At 34.4% G+C, this 23,328-nt stretch overlaps 1 protein-coding gene across 1 annotated transcript in view; it reads left to right on the top strand.

Annotated features, from left to right (window-relative positions):
* The window catches only part of LOC148953970 (glycoprotein-N-acetylgalactosamine 3-beta-galactosyltransferase 1-like), a 103,247-nt gene that overhangs the window by 28,511 nt on the left and 51,408 nt on the right, over positions 1-23,328 (top strand). Inside the window, exon 2 of the mRNA XM_089086056.1 lies at positions 4,145-4,253. Within this exon, the coding sequence (XP_088942182.1) occupies positions 4,145-4,253 (109 nt within the window). The remainder of the gene's footprint in view (positions 1-4,144; positions 4,254-23,328) is intronic.

Here is a 23,328-nt window from a genome sequence, read left to right on the forward strand (position 1 = left end):
TGTCTAAATTGCCTGTCTTTCTTTGTTTGTATGTCTGAAGTGTATGTCTTTGTTGTTTTGTATGTCTAAAGTGTCTGTCTTTCTCTGTTTGTATGTCTGAAGTGTTTGTCTTTGTCTGTTTGTATGTCTGAAGGGTCTGTCTTTGTTGGTTTGTATGTCTAAAGTGAATGTCTTTCTCTGTTTGTATGTCTGAAGTGTTTGTCTTTGTTGGTTTGTATGTTTAAATGGCCTGTCTTTTTCTGTTTATATGTCTCAAGTGTTTGTCTTTGTGGTTTGTATGTCTGAAGTGTCTGTCTTTGTTGGTTTGTATGTCTGAAGTGTTTGTCTTTGTCTGTTTGTATGTTTGAAGTGTTTGTATTTGTTGGGTTTTCTGTCTGAGGTGTCTGTCTTAGTTGGTTTGTATGTCTGAAGTACATGTCTTTGATGGTCTGTATGTTAGAAGTTCCTGTCTTTCTATGTTTGTATTTCTGAACCTGTCTTTTTTTGTTTGTATGTCTGAAGTGTTTGTCTTTGTTGGTTTGTATGTCTGAAGTGTCTGTCTTTTACTATCGGTGTATCTAATGTGTTTGTCTATGTCAGTTTGTATATCTGAAGTGTTTGTCTTTATTGATTTATATGTCTGAAGTGTTTGTCTTTGTTGGATTGTATGTCTAAAGTGCATTTCTTCCTCTGTTTGTATGTCTGAAGTGTTTTCTTTATTGGTTTGTATGTCTGAAGTGTATATCTCTGTCGGTTTGTATGTCTAAAGTGCCTGTCTTTGTTGATTTGTAAGTCTGAAGTGGCTGTCTTTGTTGGTTCTTATGTATAAAGTGTAAGTCTTTCTCTGTTTTTATTTCTGAACTGTCTGTCTTTGTTTTTTTGTATGTATAAAGTGTTTGTCTTTGTCTGTTTGTATGTCTGAAGTGTCTTTCTTTGTTTGTTTGTTTGTCTGAAGTGTGTGTCTTTGTTTGTTTGTATGTCTGAATTGTTTGTCTTTCTCTTTTTGTATGTCTGAAGTGTTTTTCTTTGTTGGTTTGTATGTTTGAAGTGTCTGTCTTTGTTGGTTTGTATGTCTAAAGTGCTTGTCTTTCTCTGTTTGTATGTCTGAAGTGTCTGTCTTTGTCGGTTTGTATATCTGAAGTGTCTGTCTTTCTCTGTTTATATGTCCAAAGTGTTTGTCTTTCTCTGTTTGTATGTCTAAAGTGTTTGTCTTTGTTGGTTTGTATGTCTGTTGTGTTTGTCTTTGTTGGTTTGTATGTCTAAAGTGCCCGTCTTTCTCTGTTCGTATTCTTTAAGTGTTTGTCTTTGTTTGTTTTTATGTCTGAAGTGTCTGTCTTTGTTGGTTTGTATGTCTAAAGTACTTGTCTTTCTCTGTTTGTATGTCTGAAGTGTTTGTCATTATTGGTTTGTATGTCTGAAGTTTCTGTCTTTGTTGGTTTCAATGTTTAAAGTGCCTGTCTTTCTCTGTTTGTATGTCTAAAGTGTTTATCTTTGTTGGTGTGTAAGTCTGAAGTGTCTGTCTGTTGGTTTGTATGTCTAAAGTGCATGTCTTTCTCTGTTTGTATGTGGGTGAAAAGGATGAGTACTTCAAGTTGTAAAACTTGTTTTGGAGGGACATTACGTAAAGAACTTGTTCTAAAAAGATATGCTAAAGCCTTTCGAAAGTATTGCTTGGTGTTTGTATGTCTTTGTACCTTTATGTCTTGTATCTTTTGAAAGTATTGCTGAAGTGTTTGTCTTTGTCGGTTTGTATGTCTGAAGTGTCTGTGTTTCTCTGTTTATATGTCTAAATTGCTTGTCTTTGTCTGTTTGTATGTCTGAAGTGTTTGTCTTTGTTGGTTTGTATGTCTGTTGTGTCTGTCTTTGTTGGTTTGTATGTCTAAAGTGCCCGTCTTTCTCTGTTCGTATTCTTGAAATGTTTGTCTTTGTTTGTTTTTATGTCTGAAGTGTCTGTCTTTGTTGGTTTGTATGTCTAAAGTACTTGTCTTTCTCTGTTTGTATGTCTGAAGTGTTTGTCATTATATGTTTGTATGTCTGAAGTTTCTGTCTTTGTTGGTTTCAATGTCTAAAGTGCCTGTCTTTCTTTGTTTGTATGTCTGAAGTGTTTATCTTTGTTGGTGTGTAAGTCTGAAGTGTCTGTCTTTCTTGGTTTGTATGTCTAAAGTGCATGTCTTTCTCTGTTTGTATGTGGGTGAAAAGGATGAGTACTTCAAGTTGTAAAACTTGTTTTGGAGGGACATTACGTAAAGAACTTGTTCTAAAAAGATATACTAAAGCCTTTCGAAAGTATTGCTTGGTATTGGGGTGTTCAAAAAGCTGTAAAGTAAAGTTGTGGGCGAAAAGGATGAGTTCTTCAAGTTGTAAAAAAGGTTTAGGAGGGACATTACGTAAAGAACTTGTTCTGAGAAATATAAAAAAGCCTTTGAAAAGTATTGTATGGTGTTGGGGTGTGCAAAAAGCCATAAAGTAAAGTTGTGTCTGAAAAGGATGAATACTTCAACTTGTAAATTGGGTATAAGAGGGACATTAAGAAAGAACTTGTTCTAAAAAAATATAAAAAGCCTTTTGAAAAGTATTGCTTGGTGTTGGAGTATGCAAAAAGCTGTAAGGTAAAGTTGTGGGTGAAAAAGGATGAGTACTTAAACTTGTAAAATAAGTTTAGGAGCGATATTAAGAAAGGACCTTGTTCTGAAATAATATAATAAAGCCGTTTGAAATGTATTGCTTGGTGGAGTATTCAAAAAGCCATTATGTAAAGTTGTGGATGATAAGGATGAGTACTTAAAGTTGTAAATTTGGTTTAGGAGGGACATTACGTAAAGAACTTGTTCTGAAAAGATATAATAAAGCCTTTTGAAAAATATTGCTTGGTGTTGGGGTATTCAAAAAGCCATAATATAAGTTGTGGGTGATAAGGATGAGTACTTCAACTTGTAAAATAGGTTTAAGAGGGACATTACCTAAAGAACTTGTTCTGAAAAGACATATTGGGGGAGAGCCAAAAAGTTGGGGGGGTGGCCTTCTTGTGTCTCAACTGCGCAAAAAAAGTATTTATAAAAGGGGGTGGTGGGCCCGGGGCCCCCTTTGGGGGGTTCTTTTGGGGCCCGGGGGCGGGGGCCCTTTGGGGTTTGGGTAGGGGACCTTACAACACTATTCAAATGGAACTTGTGTATTATAACGACCACAGAGTTTCACCACAAATCATCTTCTAAAATGTCTCAAACTGTTTCGCCCAAAACATTTCTAAAATGCCGATTAATTTGTTTCGCCCAAATAATCCCTAAAAGTAATTTCTGCGTGTTCCTTTGTTTCGGCATCCATGCGCAGTCACATTTGAAATTCCCAGGAAACCATTTCCCGCGTAAAATATATTCAATTTGTCTTGATCTCGTATGGATTTCTGAAAAAAATCTAAGGTGTTCCTAGTTACACTATTAAGGCTTCGACAGAATATTAATATTTATCTCTCAGACCTAAGGATAAGAGAAGCCATATTTAAAAATAGAATATTAATTTATCTCTCAGACCTAAAGATCAGAGAAGCCATATTGTTCCCTCCTACTTCCCCTTCTTAGATCAATATAGAATTCCCTGTCGATTATGTAATCAATTTCTCAGAAATCTAGTCCCCTTCGATTATGTAAATCAGTTTCTCAGAAACCTAGTCCCCTTCGTGGATCAATAAACCATGAATAAATTATGTACTGATCGCGCTGGTACCCCCTTCTACTCTAATTGTAAAGCCACTCAGGAATTCACTTCTCCCTATATCAAATCCAGACATTTCCCTATAGGCTACAGTGTTTTTCATCCTTGGTTCTGCAAGTCTAGATTTTATAGGAAAAGAAGCGTTTCTTAGCTCTGCAAAGCGCAGTGGAGAATAGCAGTAAAACACTTGCAAGTTTTGAATATAAAATAATTCCTTAAAGTATATTCCCTTTGCCCGAGAATGCTCATTTTCAAACGTAATTGAAGGTGCCCGGGGGAGGTGCACCGGGCACATAAGGGGGAGGTGCCCTTCTCCCCTAAATTAAACCATTTCATCTGTTGGTAAGTATATTTTTGACGTAGCTTAAATGCTTATTATATATCCAAGGATTTTAAGAGATGGTGATTGAAAATAAAGCTTTAACTTTGATACTAGTCTTTGCTTTCGCTTTTTTAGCTCCTCAATCTCTATACTTACATCCCAGGACGGTTTCGACGTTTGGTGTTGGTCTAACTGTTGGATTCTTCTTAGCCTATCTACTATCGGTATCAAGCCTTAAATCGTAGTAAGTTGCTTTGTGCTTTCTCACGTCTTTGCTGTGCATATCATTATCTTGATCTATGTGAAGTAAGTAGTTATTGTGAATTAATACAAAAAAAAAATCTTTTAGATATACAAATGGCAAAACTTTATATTTACATTCAAAATAAAACAAAATTCAGGAAAATTTCAAACGGCGAGGATTCATGGCAAATAAATTTACTACTGTTTCGATATATGCTTCTCCTTCAGTTTTTACTTTTTGTTTATGGACAGATAAGAGGCATAATCCACTAGACGGTCGTGTGACTTCGTACTTCCCGTCCATGTTTTAACTCTTCTTAGCGTGCTGAAAATTGTATACATATTTAATAGTGGTCTGGGGTGTATTACAATGTCATATTTAATTGTTGGGATTGACTTATTTTTATTATTAGAAGTTGTGCTTCGGAAACAAATTATCTACAGACCCAAAAAAATTGCAAGAAATCTACAATAAAAAAACAAACAACACAGCAATACTTTGGAGTGAGGATTAAGCTTATAATGTGTTTTAAAACTCAAAATATATCTGAAGTTAAGCTTAACCCATAAAGAAAAATAGTTGATAAAGATCAAGATATTATCTGAAAATGACAAATAATAATAATTTTATTGTTGTAAGAACCCTAAACGCATGGCAATACAAAATAAAAAATAACATTTTAAGTAACATAAACACTAAAAAAAAAAATGAAAAAAAGAAACACGCCAAGTAAGAGAACAACTCATCGATCATCCACGCTTACAAAACACTCATTTCTCTTCATACTCACAAGCCATCTTTCGTCAAACCTCCGATTTCCTTACAATTCCTTTTCCCTTTAGCCAAATTCTTCATGTACAAACATCATTTGACCTACTCTCTGATCAATACCTTCAAACATGGGGTAAAAATAAGAACTATGCAGCCCTTTCCATCTCCCTTGATAATTCCTTCTTGCACCAAGAAGTAAACTATTCATCTTCAACTAACTACTGAAGGTTAGCTCCTCTCTTCCTAGATTGACTTTAGGTCCCCCCTCACCTTACCCCATGTTTCCTTTACAACTAAACCGAGTCATAGGGTTTCTGAGAGATTCCTTTCATACTACCAAATATGCACCTCGTGATCATAGGCACCGCGCTAGCGCTGCCTAATTAAAGAACGATGTGGGCACAATGTGTTTTTGTTTTTTTCTCCACCCGGGCACTTCGTATCGAAGGAGTTGTCTTATAAACTTCGAAAATGGTTCATTCGATTGGAAATTAGAGTGGCTAGTGCCCTTTTTAATAATTTGAAAGTGGTTGGAGGGCAACTAGCCCCCCCCCCACACCCATCATTAACCCCAAACACATCTAATCAAAATTTTGAGATATCCATTTTGTTCAGCGTAGTTAATTTCCGGATAGAAAGTATGTTTTTGAGGAGGACACTCCCCCACAACCCTCGGGACAAGGGTTTTAAGTTATGCCCTGAGGGTATATAAGAACAATGTTGATACACTGTACTTTTTATTTATTTTTTTCCTTTAGAGCAGGACACTTCATATGGAAGGGGTCGTCGTAGAAACTTCAAATGGGGCTTATTCGATTGGAAAGGTTTTAAGTTATGCCCTGGGGGCACATGAGGTTTTTATAAAAGGCGTTGTCGTAGAAATTTCAAAACAGGCTCATTTGATTAGAAATTCGAAGGGCTGAAACCCTTTTTAATAGTCAAAAGTGATTGGAGGGCAGCTAGCCCCCCCCACGCCCATCATTCCCCCAAACACATCCAATCAAAATTTTGAGATAGCCGTTTTGTTCAGTGTAGTTGATTTCCAGATAGAAAATATGTTTTTGAGGAGGACACTCCCACAACCCTCAGGGCAAGGGTTGTAATTTATGCCCTGGGTGCATATAGGGTTTTTAATGAAGGCGTTGTCGTAGACATTTCAAAAAAGCTCATTCGATTGTAAATTTAAAGGACTAGTGCCCTTTTTAATAGTTGAAAGTGATTGGAGGTCAACTAGCCCCCTCCCCCCCCCCCGCCCATCATTTCCCTAAACACATCCAATCAAAATTCTGAGATAGCCATTTTGTTCAGCGTAGTTGATTTCCTCATAGAAAATATGTTTTTAAGGTGAACACTCCCCCACAACCCTAAGGGGAAGGGTTTTAAGTTATGCCCTGGGGTCATATAAGGTTTTTATAGAAGGTGTTGTCGTGGAGACTTCAAAAAAGCTCATTCGACTGGAAATTTAAAGGACTAGTGCCCTTTTTAATAGTCGAAATCGATTGGAGGGTAACTAGCCCCCTCACACTCATTATTCCCCCATACACATCCAATCTAATTTCTTGGAGAGTTAGTGTGTTCAGCTCTGTTGTTTTCCTCATAAAGAATGCGTTTTGCACTCGGACATCGTCGGGGCAAGGGTTAAAAGTAAAGCCCTGGCGGCATATAAGGTTTTTATTGAAATCTTTGTCGTGCAAACTTGAAAAAGTTCTCATTCGATTTGAAATTCAACGGGCTAGTGCCGTTTTTAATAGTCGAAAGTGATTTGAGGGCAACTAACCCCCCTCCCACGCCCACTATTTTCCAAAACACATCCAATCAAAATTTTTAGATAGCCATTTTGTTCAACGTAGTTGGAAGTTTTGGAAATTAGGTCTTTATGGATGACAACCCCTTCCCCCACAGCCCTCAGGGCAAGGGTTGTATGTTATGCCCTGGGGGCATATAAGGTTTATATAGAAAATTGTTGTATAAATCATAGGCAGTACGATCGCGCTGCTTAAGTAAAGAACGGGGACACTCTAGAACGAGACAAGAAACGGGGACTAAGTAAAGAGAGTACACTCCCCCACAACCCTCAAGGCAAGGGTTTTAAGTTATGTCCTGGGGCATATAAGAACGCTGTTGGAACAATGTATTATATTAATTTTTTCCTTTAGAGCATTGCACTTCGTATCGAAGAAGTTGTCGTAGAAACATAGAAAAGCGCTCATTCAGTTGGAAATTGGAGTGGCTTGTGCCCTTTTCAACAGTCGAAAGTGATTGGAAGGCGACTAACACCCCTTCCACGAACCTTTCTTGGAAAGGTTTTCTGAAACGAACCAAACGGCATTTGAGGTATTGAAACTGCATCCTAAAATGTTGCTAAAAACGCAAAAAGATGAATACATGGGATCGATGAAGAATGTATGTCAAATTTTGGACAATTTTATTGATAAGTCGGCAAAATGGTATGACCTCTGGAAAAACACTAATGTGACTCCCGACCTTGATAAAATAATTTTGATTGATCTCCTAGAGCACGAGCACGCCGTATTTTTACCTTCAATCTTGAAATCCATTAAAATCGCTCTTTATCTTCCACCGACTGCATGTACCATCGAAACGTCTTTTAGGTAAAAAAAAAGCTAATTTTCTGATAAGATACTTATCTACATCAGAGATAATTTTACACAAATGCATGTAGTAAAAGAGAATTGCAAAAAAAAAGAGAAAAATTGTCTTCACCAATGTTGGTTTTGTCATCATGATCGTAAAACTTTTTTGCTTATAATTTGAGACGGGAGGAGGGACACTCTAATTTTGCCCTGGGAACCACCAGCCCTAGGAACCGCTCTGATCGGAAGTTAATGCTTCAGAAGGTTGAGGGTTCCAGCATTAGAAGCTCTACAACTAGGCTGTTGTAAGAGATGGTCAGGTGTAAGTGAAAACATTGATAGTTTAGCAGTTGTGTAGAGCTTTGCGGTTTTGTCACTAACAAGTCCTAGGCTATTGCATATAACGAAGTTCCGGGAATATATTCTGAATGTGCCACGAGTGCGGCTATTTAAAATGGCTTAGAAACTTTTATATCTCCAAGTTTGCGGCCTTTATAGGTAAGGAAGATTTCAAAAGATTGTGGTGCAAAATTTGCAATTTACTGAAAAAATATAAATGTTTTTACTCTTACAACTTTAATAAATCAAATAATATTAACATTTTGATTACTAAACATCAGTATATGTATATTAAACTGACAATGCACATTCATTTGTATATTTTCAGTAAAGTGCAGAATTATGTTCTGGCCTTGGGAAGGCATAGGGGTTTTGCACCCAACTTATGTTAATTTCTGCTCGTTTTGAGTTTGACTCGGTTAATTATTGTAATTTCTGTTCGTTTTGGGTTTCATTTATTTATCGATGCTGATTTGTGATAGTTTCACGCTTGGTAGATTATTTCATTTTATTTTTGCTCATTTTTGGTTTAACGGAGTTCTTTACTTTTCTTTGAAAAACTTGTTTTGTGGAAAAAGTTTTTAAAATTAATTTCTGTTCGTTTTATATTGACATAGTCTTTTCAGGAAAAGAGAAAATAATACTTTAAATCTTTTTGTTTTTTAAGACTTTATAGTTTGGCCTGCTATTTGTATGCTGGAGAAAAATTTTCAGCAATTTTTAATAACAAACACCCTTTTAAAAATCTGGACACAAATAGTACTGTTTAATTTAGTTTCATACCTCATCTAGTTGACCTGAAATGGAAAACTTGATACCATTCGCAAAAAAATCTGTTTACTTTCTTTGATAACTTGGACAAACTTACGCTATTTTGATTCGGTCAAATTTTAAGAGCAGAAATGGGAGGGTTGGCGTGGGAGGGTGGGAGTGGAAGGGGGGTGATTTGCCGTCAAATCACTTTCAACTATTAAAAAGGGCATCATCCCTTTCTATTTTCAATCGAATGAGCCCTTTTCGAAGTTCCCATGACAACTCCTTCGATACTAAGTGCCCTGGTCGTAACAACAACAAAAACAAAAAATTATACATTATACCCACTTCGATCTTTACTATAAAATGTCAAGCCTTCCAATCACTTTCGACTATTAAAAAAGGGTACTAGATCTTTCGATTTCCAATCGAATGCGCCCTTATTGAAACGACAACGCTTTCTATAAACACCTTATATGCCCCAGGACATAAATTACAGCCCTTACTCTAAGGTCTGTTAGGGTGGTTGTCATCCTCTAAGACCTAATTTCCAGAACTTTCAACTACGTTATACAACATGGCTATCTCAAAATTTTGATTGGATGTGTTTGGGGAAAATGATGGGCGTGAGAGGGGCGGTAGTCGCTCTCCAATCACTTTCAACTATTAAAAAGGGCCCTAGCCCTTTCAATTTAAAATCAAATGAGCCCCTTTGAAGTTTCTACGACATAACTTTCAATAAAAATCTTATATACCCCGAGGGCATAACTTACAACCCTCGCCCTGAGTGTGGGGGGGGGTCATTCTCAAAGACCTAATTTCCAGAACTTTCTACTATGTTGAACAAAATGGCTATCTGAAAATTTTGATTGTATGTGTTTGGAGGAATGGTGGGCGTGAGAGGGGGGCTAGTTACCCTCCAATCACTTTCGACTATTACAAAGGGCACTAGCCCTCTCAATTCCAAATTGAATGAGCCCGTTTTGAAGTTTTACGACAAGTCTATCTATAAAAACCTTATATGCCCCCAGGGCAGAACTTACAACCTTTGCCCTTGGGGCTCTGGGGGTTTGTCATCCTTAAATACATAATTTCCAGAACTTTCAACTACGTTGAACAAAATGACTATTTCTAAACTTTTAATGAATATTTTTGGGGAAATGGTGGCCGTAAGAGGGGAGTTAATTACTCTCCACTCAGTTTCGACTATTAAAAAGGGCAATTTCAATTTCCAATCAAATGAGCCCTTTTTAAAATTTCTATAACAACTTTCTATATAAACTCATATGCCCCCAGGCATAACTTATAACTCTGCACTGACGGCTCTGACGGGGTTATCATCCTAAAAGACCTAATTTCCAGAACTTTCAACTCCGTTGAACAAAATGGATATCTCAAAATTTTGATTGGATGTGTTTGCGAAAATGGCGGGCGTGAGAGGGGTGTTAGGCCCTTTCAATTTCCAGTTGAATGAGCCCTTTTGAAGTTTCTACGCTTTCTAGCCCTTTTTTGAAGATATTGATTGGACATGTTTGTAGAAAAGATGAGCGTGAGAGGGTGGTTAGTTGCCTTTAAATCACTTTTGAAAATTAATAAGGGCACTTGCCCTTTGAATTTCCAATCGAATGAACCCTTTTTCAAGTTTCTACGACAAAGATTTCAATAAAAACCTTATATGCCCCCAGGGCATAACTTATAACCCTTGCTCTGAAGACTGTGGATGGAGTGTCCTGCTCAAAGGTATAATTTCGTGAACTTTAAACTGCATGGAACAAATTGGCTCTCTCAAAATCTTTATTGGATGTCTTTGGGGAAATGGTGGGCGTGGAAGGGGTGTTAGTTGCTTTCCAATCACTTTGGACTATTAAAAAGGGTACAAGCCATTTCAATTTTCAATCGAATGAGCCCTTTTTGAAATTTCTACGACAACGCATAATAAAAAAGCCTTATATGCCCCCTGGGCATAATTTACAACCCTTCCCTGAGAGCTGTGGGGGGGGGGAGGCGGTTTTCATCCTCAAAGACCTAATTTCCAGAACTTAAAACTACGTTGAATAAAATGGCGATCTCAAAGTTTTGATTAGATATGTTTGGGGAAAAGGTAGGCGTGAGAGGCGGGATAGTTGCCCTCTAATCACTTTCGACTATTAAAAAGGGCAATAGCCCTTTGAATTTCCAATCGAATGAGTCTTTTATAAAGTTTCTACGACAATGCCAGTAGTAAGGGTGTTTAAGATTTGACGAGTGATTTCAGGGATGTTATACTCCATATACACCATATACAGTGCAGTTTGACGAACACATAGCAAAAAGCGGCCAATCCTTTTATATTATATACCTATAAAGTGAACAAACACGTTTTGAGAGTATAATTGAGATTATATAACGCAAGCAGACTGGTTTTTGAAGCACTTTCATCATGAAGTTTTTTTTTATCTTGAACCATCACAATAGTTTATACAGCCAAATCGTATTCAAAATATTTTCTTGGAAATAAATTTAAGTTTTGTATTAATTTTGGGTATCTATGGATAATCATTGAGCTATATAATTAAGGAAGTTGCTAATTAAAGAATAGTAGGCTAAACTCAGAATTGATTGATTGACATATGCTGTTAAAAGCTAACTCAATTTGCAATAAAAAAGGATATAACATTCGCGTATTGAACTGTACGAACGATCTTATTTGAATAATAGGGAAAAAACAGAGCTAGATAACATTTGCGAATTGGATACAGCCAAATCGCATTCAAAATATTTTCTTGGAAAGAAATTTAAGTTTTGTATTAATTTTGGGTATCTATGGATATTCATTGAGTTATGTAATTAAGGAAGTTGCTAATCAAAGAATAGTAGGCTAAACCCAGAATTGATTGATTCATTGACATATGCTGTTAAAAGCTAACTCAATTTACAAAAAAAGGATATAACATTCGCGAATTGAACTGTATCAACTATATTAATTGAATAATAGGGAAAAAACAGAGCTATATATCATTTGGGAATTGGATCGTATGAAGGTGGAGAAAAAGGGTTAAACTGATTAGCAGTTAAGGTAACCCCGAAGGGTTGTTAACCCAGAAAACTTGTTATACATTTGAGACAACCTAAATATATAAAAATGGTTAATGATGATAGAATGACGTTGTGAATTGACCTAGCTTCACCTTTCCGATGTGTTCTGTATAATACACAGAGAGATATTCAAAAACTTGAGTTAATTTAGGTTCACTTAGAGTGGCGGGCGCCACTCTAAGTGAACCTAAATTAACTCAACTTTTTGAATATCTCTCTCACTATGACTGTGTCTCTCAGCGGGTGTGCTAAATTAACTCTAATGTTTTGAATATCTCTCTCACTATGACTGTGTGTCTGAGTGGGCGTGCTGCCATCTATAACCGGTCTAACCTAAATTCAACGTAACGACGCATGAAGTCAAAATGAATAAAACTTGGATTTTATGACTGTTATCTGATGTATTCGATAAAAAACTTTGAAAACGAATTTATTCTTTCTGGTAGTTAGATTTTGTCAATTTTATCCGATGTATTTGACTTGTGATGTTGATAATACATTTAAGGGATGTTGATAAAGCATTTATTCACTCTGATACTTAGATTTTGTCAATTTTATCCCATGTATCTGAGAAAGGGATGTTGATATAGAATTTAATTGCTCTTATACTTAAATTTTGTCAACTTTATTCCATGTATTTGAGAAAGGGATATTGATATAGAATTTAATCAGTCTGATACTTAGGTTTTCTCAATTTTATCCGATATATCCGACAAATGATGTTTATAATGCATTTAAAGGATGTTGATAAAGCATTTATTCAATCTGATACTTAGAATTTGTCAATTTTATCCCATTTATCAAAGAAAGGGATGTTGATATGGAATTTAATCAACCTGATACTTAGATTCTGTCAATTTTATCGGACATATCCGACAAAGGATGTTGATAATGAATTTATTCACTCTGGTATTTAGATTTTGTCAATTTTATCCCCTGTATCCAAGAAAGGGATATTGATAAAGCATTTATTCAATCTGATACTTAGATTTTGTCACTTTCATCTGATATACCTGACAAATCATGTTGATAATGAATTTATTCACTCCGGTACTTAGATTTTGTCAATTTTATCCGACATATTCGACAAATGATGTTGATAAAGAATTTATTCAATCTGATACTTAGATTTTGTCAATTTTATCCGATTCATATGACATAGGATGTTGATAAAAAAAATTTTATTCACTCTAACACATAGATTTTGTCAATTTTATCCGACATATCCGACAAAGGATGCTGATAAAGCATTTATTCACTCCGATACTTGTCAATTTTATTCAACATGTCCGACAAAGGATGCTGATAAAGTATTTATTCACACTCTGACACTTAGATTTTGTCAATTTTATCCAACATATCCGACAAAGGATGGTGATAAAGCATCTATTCGCTCTGATACTTAGATTTTGTCAATTTTATTCAACATATCCAACAAAGGATGCTGATAAAGTATTTATTCACACTCTGACACTTAGATTTTGTTAATTTTATCCGATGTATCTGGCAAAGGATGTTGATAAAAAAAAATTATTCGCTCTAACACTTAGATTTTGTCAATTTGATCCTATGTATCCGAGAAAAGGATGTTGATATAGAATTTAATCAGTCTGATACTTAGATTCTGTCAATTTTATCCGACATATCCGATAAAGGATGGTGCTAAAGCATTATTCACCCTGATATTTAGATTTTGTCAAATTTTATTGGATATATCTGACAAAGGATGAGGATAAAAAAATTTATTCACTCCAACACTTAGATTTTGTCAATTTCATCCCATGTATTCGAGAAAGGGATGTTGATATAGAATTTAATCAATCTGGTACTTAGATTTTGTCAGTTTTATCCGATATAGCCGACAAATGATGTTGATAATGCATTTAAAGGATGTTGATAAAGCATTTATTCACTCTGATATTTAGATTTTGTCAATTTTATCCCATTTATCCGAGAAAGGGATATTGATATGGAATTTAATCACTCTGATACTTAGATTTTGTCAATTTTATCCGAGATATCCGATAAAGGATGTTGATAAAGTATTGATTCATTCTGATGTTTAGATTTTGTCAATTATATTCGTTGTATCTGACAAAAGATGGTGATAAAAAAATTATTCACTCTGACACTTAGCTTTTGTCAATTTTATCCCATGTATTCGAGAAATGGATGTTGATATAGCATTTAATCAATCGGATACTTAGATTTTGTCAATTTTATTCGATATACCCGACAAATGAGGTTGATAAAGCATTTATTCACTTTGATACTTAGACTTTGTCAATTTTATCCCATGTATCCAAGAAAGGGATGTTGATATGGAATTTTATCACTCCGATACTTAGATTTTAATCGCTGTTATACTTAGATTTTGTCAATTTTATCCGACACATCCGATAAAGAATGTTGATAACGTATTTATTCACTCTGATATTTACATTTTGTCAATTTTATTCGATGAATCTCACAAAAGGATGTTGATAGAAGCGAATTCAATCGATAAAGAATGTTAATAAAGAATTTGTTCAATTTTTTCATAATTTCCTGAATTAAATTTCTGTATTTGTGTATCCAAGAGGAGAATTCAAGAAATAGTCTGTTACTTACTTACTTACAATTTTTTCATAATACTTAGATTTTGTCAATTATATTTGTTGTAACTGATAAAAGATGTTGATAAAAAAAATTATTCACTCTGACACTTAGATTTTGTCAATTTTATCCAATGTATCCGAGAAAGGGATGTTGGTATAGAATATAATCAATCTGATACTTAGATTTTATCCGAGATAACCGACAAAGGATGCTGATAAAGCATTTAATCACTCTGATAATTAGATTTTTTTCAATTATATTTGATGTATTTGACAAAAGATGTTGGTATAAAAAGTTCATTCACTCTGACACTTAGCTTTTGTCAATATTATCCAGCATATCCGACAAAGGATGCTGATATAGAATTTAATCAATCTGATATTTAGATTTTGTCAATTATATTCGTTGTATCTGAAAAAAGATGTTGATAAAAAAAATTATTCGCTCTGTTATTTAGATTTTGTCAATTTTATCCCATGCATCCGAGAAAGGGATGTTGATATAGAATTTAATCACTCTGATACTTAGATTTTATCCGAGATATTCAACAACGGATGCTGATAAAGCATTGAATCACTCTGATACTTAGATTTTGTCAATTTTACTTGATGCATCTGACAAAGGATGTTGATAAAAAATTATTCATTCTGACACTTAGCTTTTGTCAATTTTATCCAGAATATTCGATAGAGGATGCTGATATAGAATTGAATCAATCTGATATTAAGATTTTGTCAATTATATTCTTTCTATCTGACAAAAGATGTTGATAAAAAAAAATATTCACTCTGACACTTAGCTTTTGTCAATTTTATCCCATGTATTCGAGAAATGGATGTTGATATATAATTTAATTAATCTGATACTTAGATTTTGTCAATTTTATCCGATATACCCGACAAATGATGTTGATAATGCATTTATTTTTTTTGACTTGACTTGACTTGACTTTTATTTTCAACTAATAATTACATCATACTTAACTGACACATACCACATTTTTTGAATAACATTATCAACAAACGTAGAGATAGTAAGGACGTATGACGTTTTATTAAGCCACTATTGTGACTTGAGCAACGTCACACGATCTTTCATCATAAACCAAACTCATTCACTCTTACTACTCTTGTCTTACCATTCAATACAAATTAACTCAATTTAACATTTTTTTTTAACATTTTCATTTACAACTTAATTACAATTTAACATTAAAAAAAAAAATAAATAAATAAATAAAAATAAAAAAAAAAATAAATAAAAAAAAAAAAAAAAATTAATTCCCACCCAACAAAAACTTTTTTAATCTAATTTTAAACTGAAAATGGTTTTCTGACTCCCTAATGCTCTCCGGGAAACCATTCCACAAATTAACTGCATAATTTCTAATTGCAAAACTAGATCGACTCGTACTCCTTACTTCTGAGACTAAGCTTCCACGACCTCTTGTCCTATGATGATTATAATCAGAATTAAAATTAAAAAAAATCTCTAAAATATTCTGGAGATAATCTATTAAGCACCTGGTAAGTAAACACTCCCGCCTGATGGTCCCTGATCTGATGAATATTTAAAATTCTAAAACTAATAAAAGATTCCCGCGTATGCTCATACTGAACAAACTCACCCAGTACTCGTAGTGCCTTATTCTGAAGAATCTGCAGTCTTTTAATATTTGAAGTAAAATTAGATGCATAAATACAGCAACCATAAACAATAAAAGGATGAAAAACAGTATGATATATATTTCTTAAAACCCTTAAGGGTAACACATGTTTCAAACGCCGCATCACTCCAAGACCTCGTGCAAGTTTAGAAGAAATCATATTTATGTGCTTCTTCCAACTCAAATTATTATCAACATAAAATCCTAAATATTTATTTCCAAAAACCTGTGAAAGCGACAAATTATCAAATACTACGGAAGCACTATTTACAATTTTTCCGACCCTACTAAAAATCATATAATTTGTCTTAGAAGTATTAACAGCAAGGTAACTCAAGGAGGTAAACACCAAAAAGTTTTCCAGCGTTCGGTTTGCTTTATCTACTAGTTCTTCCAGTGACTGTGCAGAAATCGTCAAAGCAGTATCATCTGCAAATGCTGTAACAGCTGCTTCAGGCATGTAGAACCTCAGAGTATCTATGTATACGAGAAAGAGTAATGGACCAAGGACTGAGCCCTGAGGAACTCCACATTTTACAGGATAGACTCCGCTAACGATGTCATCTATCATTACTTTAGTTGACCTTCCATAAAAGTATGATTTAAACCAATCCAAGCAAACGTCTTTTATCCCCAGACTAGATAGGCGACACAGCAGCAACTCAAAATCCACAGTGTCAAAGGCTTTTTTGAAGTCAACAAAGATCGTTAAAGGAATAAGACCTTTTTCTAGAGTTCCATTGATTACATCCAGAAGATGATGAACAGCATGGCTAGTAGAATGTTTACTGCGGAATCCAAATTGGCTGTCACACAATATTCCTAGTTTATCCAAATATTCATAAAGTCTCCTGTGAATTATCTTTTCATAGATTTTAGAAAAAATAGGCAATAACGATATCGGTCGCCAATCCGATAGTTCTTGTTTCTTCCCCCCTTTATACAATGGTATTACCTTTGCTATTTTAAGACCACTAGGGAATTCACCGGACTGGAGTGATAGATTTATTAAGTCAGTTAGACAAGGTAATATATAAACTAGGATAGCATTTACAGCCCTAAGATTAAGTCCATCTATTCCGGCCGAATTGGACTTCAGTCCTTTCACTGTGCTCTCGATCTCCTTTGCTGTGCACTTCTCGAACGAAAAACTGTGCCCTTCGCCTCGATTATCAATAAAGGACTTTAACATATGTCTTCTAGACTTTTTAGCTACGTCTTCCTTAATACTCGCGCCTATGTTCGTGAAATATTTTCCGAATTCATCAGCCATTTTCTGTTTATCAGTGATTTCACTTCCATTCACCATCAGACTCTTTACTCCATCATTATCATTAGTCTTCCCTTTTAAAACCTCATTTATCAGTCGCCAGGTTCCTTTTGCATCACCACTTTTACCATCAAAAGCAGCAGCATAATATGCTTTTTTCTCACTGCGACGCTTATGGTTAACTTTGTTTCTCACTCGCTTAAATTCTTCAAATAAACTCACATTTTCCGGGCTCTGTAAATGTTTTTCAAAAAGCTGGTTTCGTATTTCCATCATTTCAAGCAATTCTGTGGTCACCCTTGGCTTTCTTGGCTCATTTTTCTTTTTCCTCATTTTCCTCAGAGGACAAGACGCCTCATATACCGGTAAGAGAATATTCATAAGCCTGTCAAATGCTGTAGTTGCATTCTGCTCTTCGCTAACTTCATCCCATGCTATAGTACTAACTTGCTCTTTCAGCTTTCTCAAGTTATTATTTCTCATATCTCTATAAACTCTCTTACTTAGGTTTTTAGTCTAAGTTTTGATACTATTTATCATACAAACAATCGGGAGGTGGTCAGAAGCAGGTTGAAGGAGAACATCACAGAATGCTTGCCTCAATAGATTTGAAGAAACAAATATGTTATCAATTAATGTTGCCGACTGAGCAGTGATACGGGAAGGAATCAGATTCACTGGGTACAAATCATGAGATAATGTAAGATTTAAAAATTCTAAATTAACACTATTTAAATTCAATAAATCAAAATTAAAATCACCCAGAATAACACACTCTGATCGATTAGACTGGGCCCTGCTTAAAAACATATCAAACTCCTGAAAAAATTCCTCCGGATGAGCACCAGGGGGTCTATAAACCAGGCAAACAATTAACTTTTTACCATTATTTATTTCAATCTCAATAGAAAAAATTTCAATCTTACCTTCATTCCATAAATAAAGGTCCTCCCTTTCCTCAAAATTCAATCCCTCTCTCACCAAAAATGCAAGTCCCCCGTGCCCCATTGACTGCCGCGACTTTGATATCAGTTGGTAACCTGGAAAAGCGTAGGAAGAGAGAAGACTATACAAACTCAAGAATGATTCACAAATTCCCAAAACATCAATCACACTATCAACATTACTTAAAAACTGAACAATTTCTTCAAAAGCCGACGTTATGTGGTAATTCTATTGAGCAACACACAAACTATACAACTCTTTTTTAATTTGCCAAACTCTTCAAAACGAACGTAGCGACTAGGACGGAGCGGCTTGGGGCATTCATCAACTCGATCATGAAAATGGAGTCCTATCTGATGTGATAAAACATCATCAACTAAGAGCGAATTTTTTTCAAGCAACTCTAACCGAGGTATTGGGAGTAAACTAACCATAATAAGAAAGTAAAATAAAAAGCCACGATCTTGTTTTCTTCATTAGGGATAAAACCCATACATAAACTAGAAAGAAAGGAAATAGGAATAACTGAATAATAATAAGAATAGATAAACACATATAAAGATTCAAAATTTAAACACAAAAAAATAAACACATATAAAGACTCATAAATTGAATAGGAATAATTGAATAATAATAAGAATAGATAAACACATATAAAGACTCAAAATTTAAATACAAAAAAAACACATATAAAGACTCAAAATTTAAATACAAAAAAAAAAAAAAAAAAAAAAAAAAAAACTTAATCACGATCGAATATGTCATTCAGAGACCAAAGTCTACGAGCAGAAGTTGCATTCTCCGGACGGACGTAGATCCGACCTTGGTTTGACCACACGAACTTATTGCCGTATTTTTCCCTTGCAGCATTCAACAATTCTCTTTTTTTCTTTGTTAAGTTCTCAGCCACAAAAATCTTCGTGTTCGCAAGGTTTTTTTTTGCAAGCAAAAACTTTCACAGCAGTGTGGCGGTCTTTAAACTTCACTAAAACAGGAACAATTTTATCAGAGTGGCTATCATCAGAGTTCAGCCGAAACCTATGCACAGATATAACATCACTATCAGCAAGACCTGAGAACGCCATCTTATTACGTATAATATTCATTGTTGCATCTTTTACTTCAACGCCGGGGGATTGCTTGACACCGTTGAACAGTAGTGAATCCAGTCTCAACTCTTGGTCAGCATCATCGATCTTGGCTTCAACTCTAGCAACTCGATTTTCAAGTAATTCCAGTTGATTTTGACATATTATCAGGTCTTTTTCAATCATGTCAAATCTCGGAGTATATTCCAGTATTATCGCATCGTGAACTACGCCAATTATCTTTTCAATTTCAGCAGCGGATGGTGTGGTCGAGGGGTGAATTTTAAGTGCTTCGTTAAACTTTTTGCGTTATAGCCTGTGTCATATTTTCTTTTGTTACTGCTACATCTTTGAGAGTTCGCTCAATAAGTCCCGTAGCATCTGAACTTGTAGCCAAATTTTTATAAACAAGTGGGCTGAGAGCGAGTTCCTCAAAAGCGCCTTTAACTCCCTTTCCAACTTTTTTCATAGCTTCGGTTTTGTTAGATTCGAAATTTTTTAATTTTTGTTCCAAAACCATTTCAACTTCATGCGATCCGTAACAAAATACTTGGTACTTAAATCGACCAGATTTCTCTGCGACAGAACGAAGAATTCTGACTGGCCATAAAGGATATCTCGCAAAGCTTGCCAGGGCAAGGTCATCATCCTGAAACAAGGGCATCACGGTTTCAAAGAAAAGGCAGGAAAAAAAATAAAGGCAGGAAATAGACTTATCTTTACGTGGAGCCTGCTAAGCTTTACCACCGTTTTCTGACATCCCAATTCACGAAAAGTAAATATCTAATCAGTAATTATCCAATCTCAAAAATATCCACTTCTCGCCAAAAGTCTATCACCAACAAATTAATTGGTAAACATAGGACAGGATTATACGTCACTATAATCCCAAACCAATTGTTGTTACGAAAATCACTGAGTTAATTATATTTTCAAGTTCAAAGAAACCAGTTCAAATAGATGTTCACGCTTTGAAATCTAGTTCAGTACTGAACTAGATATTAATTCACTCTGATACTTAGATTTTGGCAATTTTATTTGATATATCTGACAAAAGGTGTTGATAAAAAAAATTATTCACTCTGACACTTAGATTTTGTCTATTTTATCCAACATATTCGACAAAGGATGCTGATTTAGCATGTATTCACTCTGATACTTAGGTTTTGTCAACTATATTCGCTGTATCTGACAAAAAATGTTAATAAAAAATTATTCACTCTGACGCTTAGCTTTTGTCAATTTTATCCCATGTATTCGAGAAATGGATGTTGATATAGAATTTAATCAATCTGATACTTAGATTTTGTCAATTTTATCCGATATACCCGACAATGATATTGGTAAAGCATTTATTCACTCTGATACTTAGATTTAGTAAATTTTATGCCATGTATCCGAGAAAGGGATGTTGATATGGAATTTAATCACTCTGATACTTCGATTTTAATCACTCCGATACTTAGATTTTGTCAATTTTATCTGACACATTCGATAAAGGATGTTGATAAAGTATTAATTCACTCTGATATTTAGATTTCGTCAATTTTATTCGATGTATCTGGCAAAGGATGTTGATGGAAGTGAATTCAATCGATAAAGAATGTTAATACAGAATTTGTTCAATTTTTTCATAATTTCCTGAATTAAATTTCTGTATTGTGTATCCAAGAGGTGAATTCAAGAAAGAGTTTGGTTCTTGCTTCTTTACAATTTTTTCATAATGACATATCCAAAAACTGATATTAATAAAGAATTTATTCATTCTGATACCTAGATTTTGTCAATGTTATCCCATGTGTCTGACAATAGATGTATGCAAATTTTCTTACATCTCCGATGTTTTAATAGACATTTTAAACGTTTGATATGCTAGCTTACTCTAAAAATAATGAATACATAACAATGTAATGCATAATATATTTTTAATGAAATAATGCTATGTAGAATATTAATATAAAAATATATTATGATACATTATTAATATCAATGATCAACTTTGGACATTTTGAATCTGTTCCATAAAGTAGTTCATTATGTTCTCTCTTGATATTGTAGCTATTGTCTTCTCTTAGCTCGTAATCAGGAGAATAATCATTATTCCATTTTGAGTCCTACACAATTTTTACTGGTGTGTCATCGACAGGCTCAATATGCTTTTCGTCTTTGGTATTATTTGGTTCATTGACTGTTTGATCAATGGTAGTAACGTTTGCTGGTTCTTTGTTTTTCTTCGATTCATCTTTATATTACATAGTGATATTATCTGCCATTGCCCTTTTTATTGTTCGGATAATTCTACTTTCTATTATTAAATTATTTTTACACAGGTAATAATTTCTACAAGAATACAAGACATTGTTTATGATATTAGTAAAAGGTTGTGTTTTTCTTTTTTTTGATCTTCCGTTGAATGCTAATACCCGAAAGCTGACGATAGGATGTATGAGTAGGTAATGTGTTACCTGCAACAGTAGCAAGGAGCTGTCCTCTATCATCAACGATTATTTTTATGTTGTCTTTCTCTTTGAGTGCAATCATATCTGGAGAATTAATCTCGTATATCCACCAACATAAGAGTTGAATTTTTTCGGTACTCCAAAGAAATTTAATTCCTTACTGTCATGACAATGCATGCATACATTTCCAATAGTGCTACCACTTGTACTTGTTTCATAGTTTAAATACTTCTCCTTGTCGGCATTCAATGCTACAATAACATTGTCAAGTGTACGCACTTTATTAAAATGCTCCATCTTCACTTTTTAAAGATATAACTTTTGTGTTTATCGTTCCTCTGCGTAAAAAATACTGATTTAATACATTCAATAGACTAGGTAATGTCGATAACCCGCATCGTGTCTCTGAGGAAGCATAGAGTACAATTGTTAGAGCCGTAAGCTTATTTTATGTCATTTTAAGATACGTAAAAAAAGTTGAATAGCTTGGAAGTCCAAAAAATTTTTTAGTCCAATAAAAAAAAGTGCTACTACAAACATTATTTTTCTAATAGTAAAGGTCATGACTAACATGTCTATACATTCTCATTTTGAGTTTGGAAAATATTAAATGTGATTTTTTTTTTTAAGTATGTTTCATCTCATTTGAAGAAATGTAAAAAAAAGTTGAAAAAAATATCATGTTAAAAAAAATAATAAAAAAAAGGTAAATAAAAAACTTCAAAAAAATCAAAAAAATGGGGGAGGGGGCCAAAAAGTTGGAGGGGGGGGCGCCCTTCGAGTTTGGGGATAGGTGAACTTTAGGGGGTTGAGGTCTCTGGTGGTTAGGGTCGTTGGTGCTTATGATCCTTGATGGTTCGAACTCACATACACCTTACTACTTGATTTGCAAGGATTTCTAAGGTTTGCTTTGAATTTCATTATTAAAATTCTTTTCTTGCCATCTGCATCTCTCTTAGTATCACCTTTTTAGTATACTATAACGTTAGACCCTATTTTAAATTGACAACACTGCTCAAACACCACTTGTGTATTATATAGAACACATCGGAGAGGTGAAGCTAGGTCAACTCACAATGTCATCGTATCATCATTAACGATTTTCATAGATTGATGTTGTCTCAAATTTATAACAAGTTGCCTGAGTTAACAAGCCCTTCGGGGTTACCTTAACTGCTAATCAGTTTAACCCTTTTTTCTCCACCTTCATATGATTCCAATTCGCTAATGTTATCTAGCTCTGTTTTTTCCCCTATTATTCAATTAATATCGTTGATACAGTTCAATTCGCGAATGTTATATCCTTTTTTTGTAAATTGAGTTAGCTTTTAACAGCATATGTCAATGAATCAATCAATTCTGGGTTTAGCCTACTATTCTTTGATTAGCAACTTCCTTAATTACATAACTCAATGAATATCCATAGATACCCAAAATTAATACAAAACTTAAATTTCTTTCCAAGAAAATATTTTGAATGCGATTTGGCTGTATCCAATTCGCAAATGTTATCTAGC

This window comes from Artemia sp. Qi Xiang Cuo, chromosome 3, assembly GCF_049724085.1.
Source record: "Artemia sp. Qi Xiang Cuo chromosome 3, ASM4972408v1, whole genome shotgun sequence".
In the NCBI taxonomy this organism is placed as follows: domain Eukaryota; kingdom Metazoa; phylum Arthropoda; class Branchiopoda; order Anostraca; family Artemiidae; genus Artemia; species Artemia sp. Qi Xiang Cuo.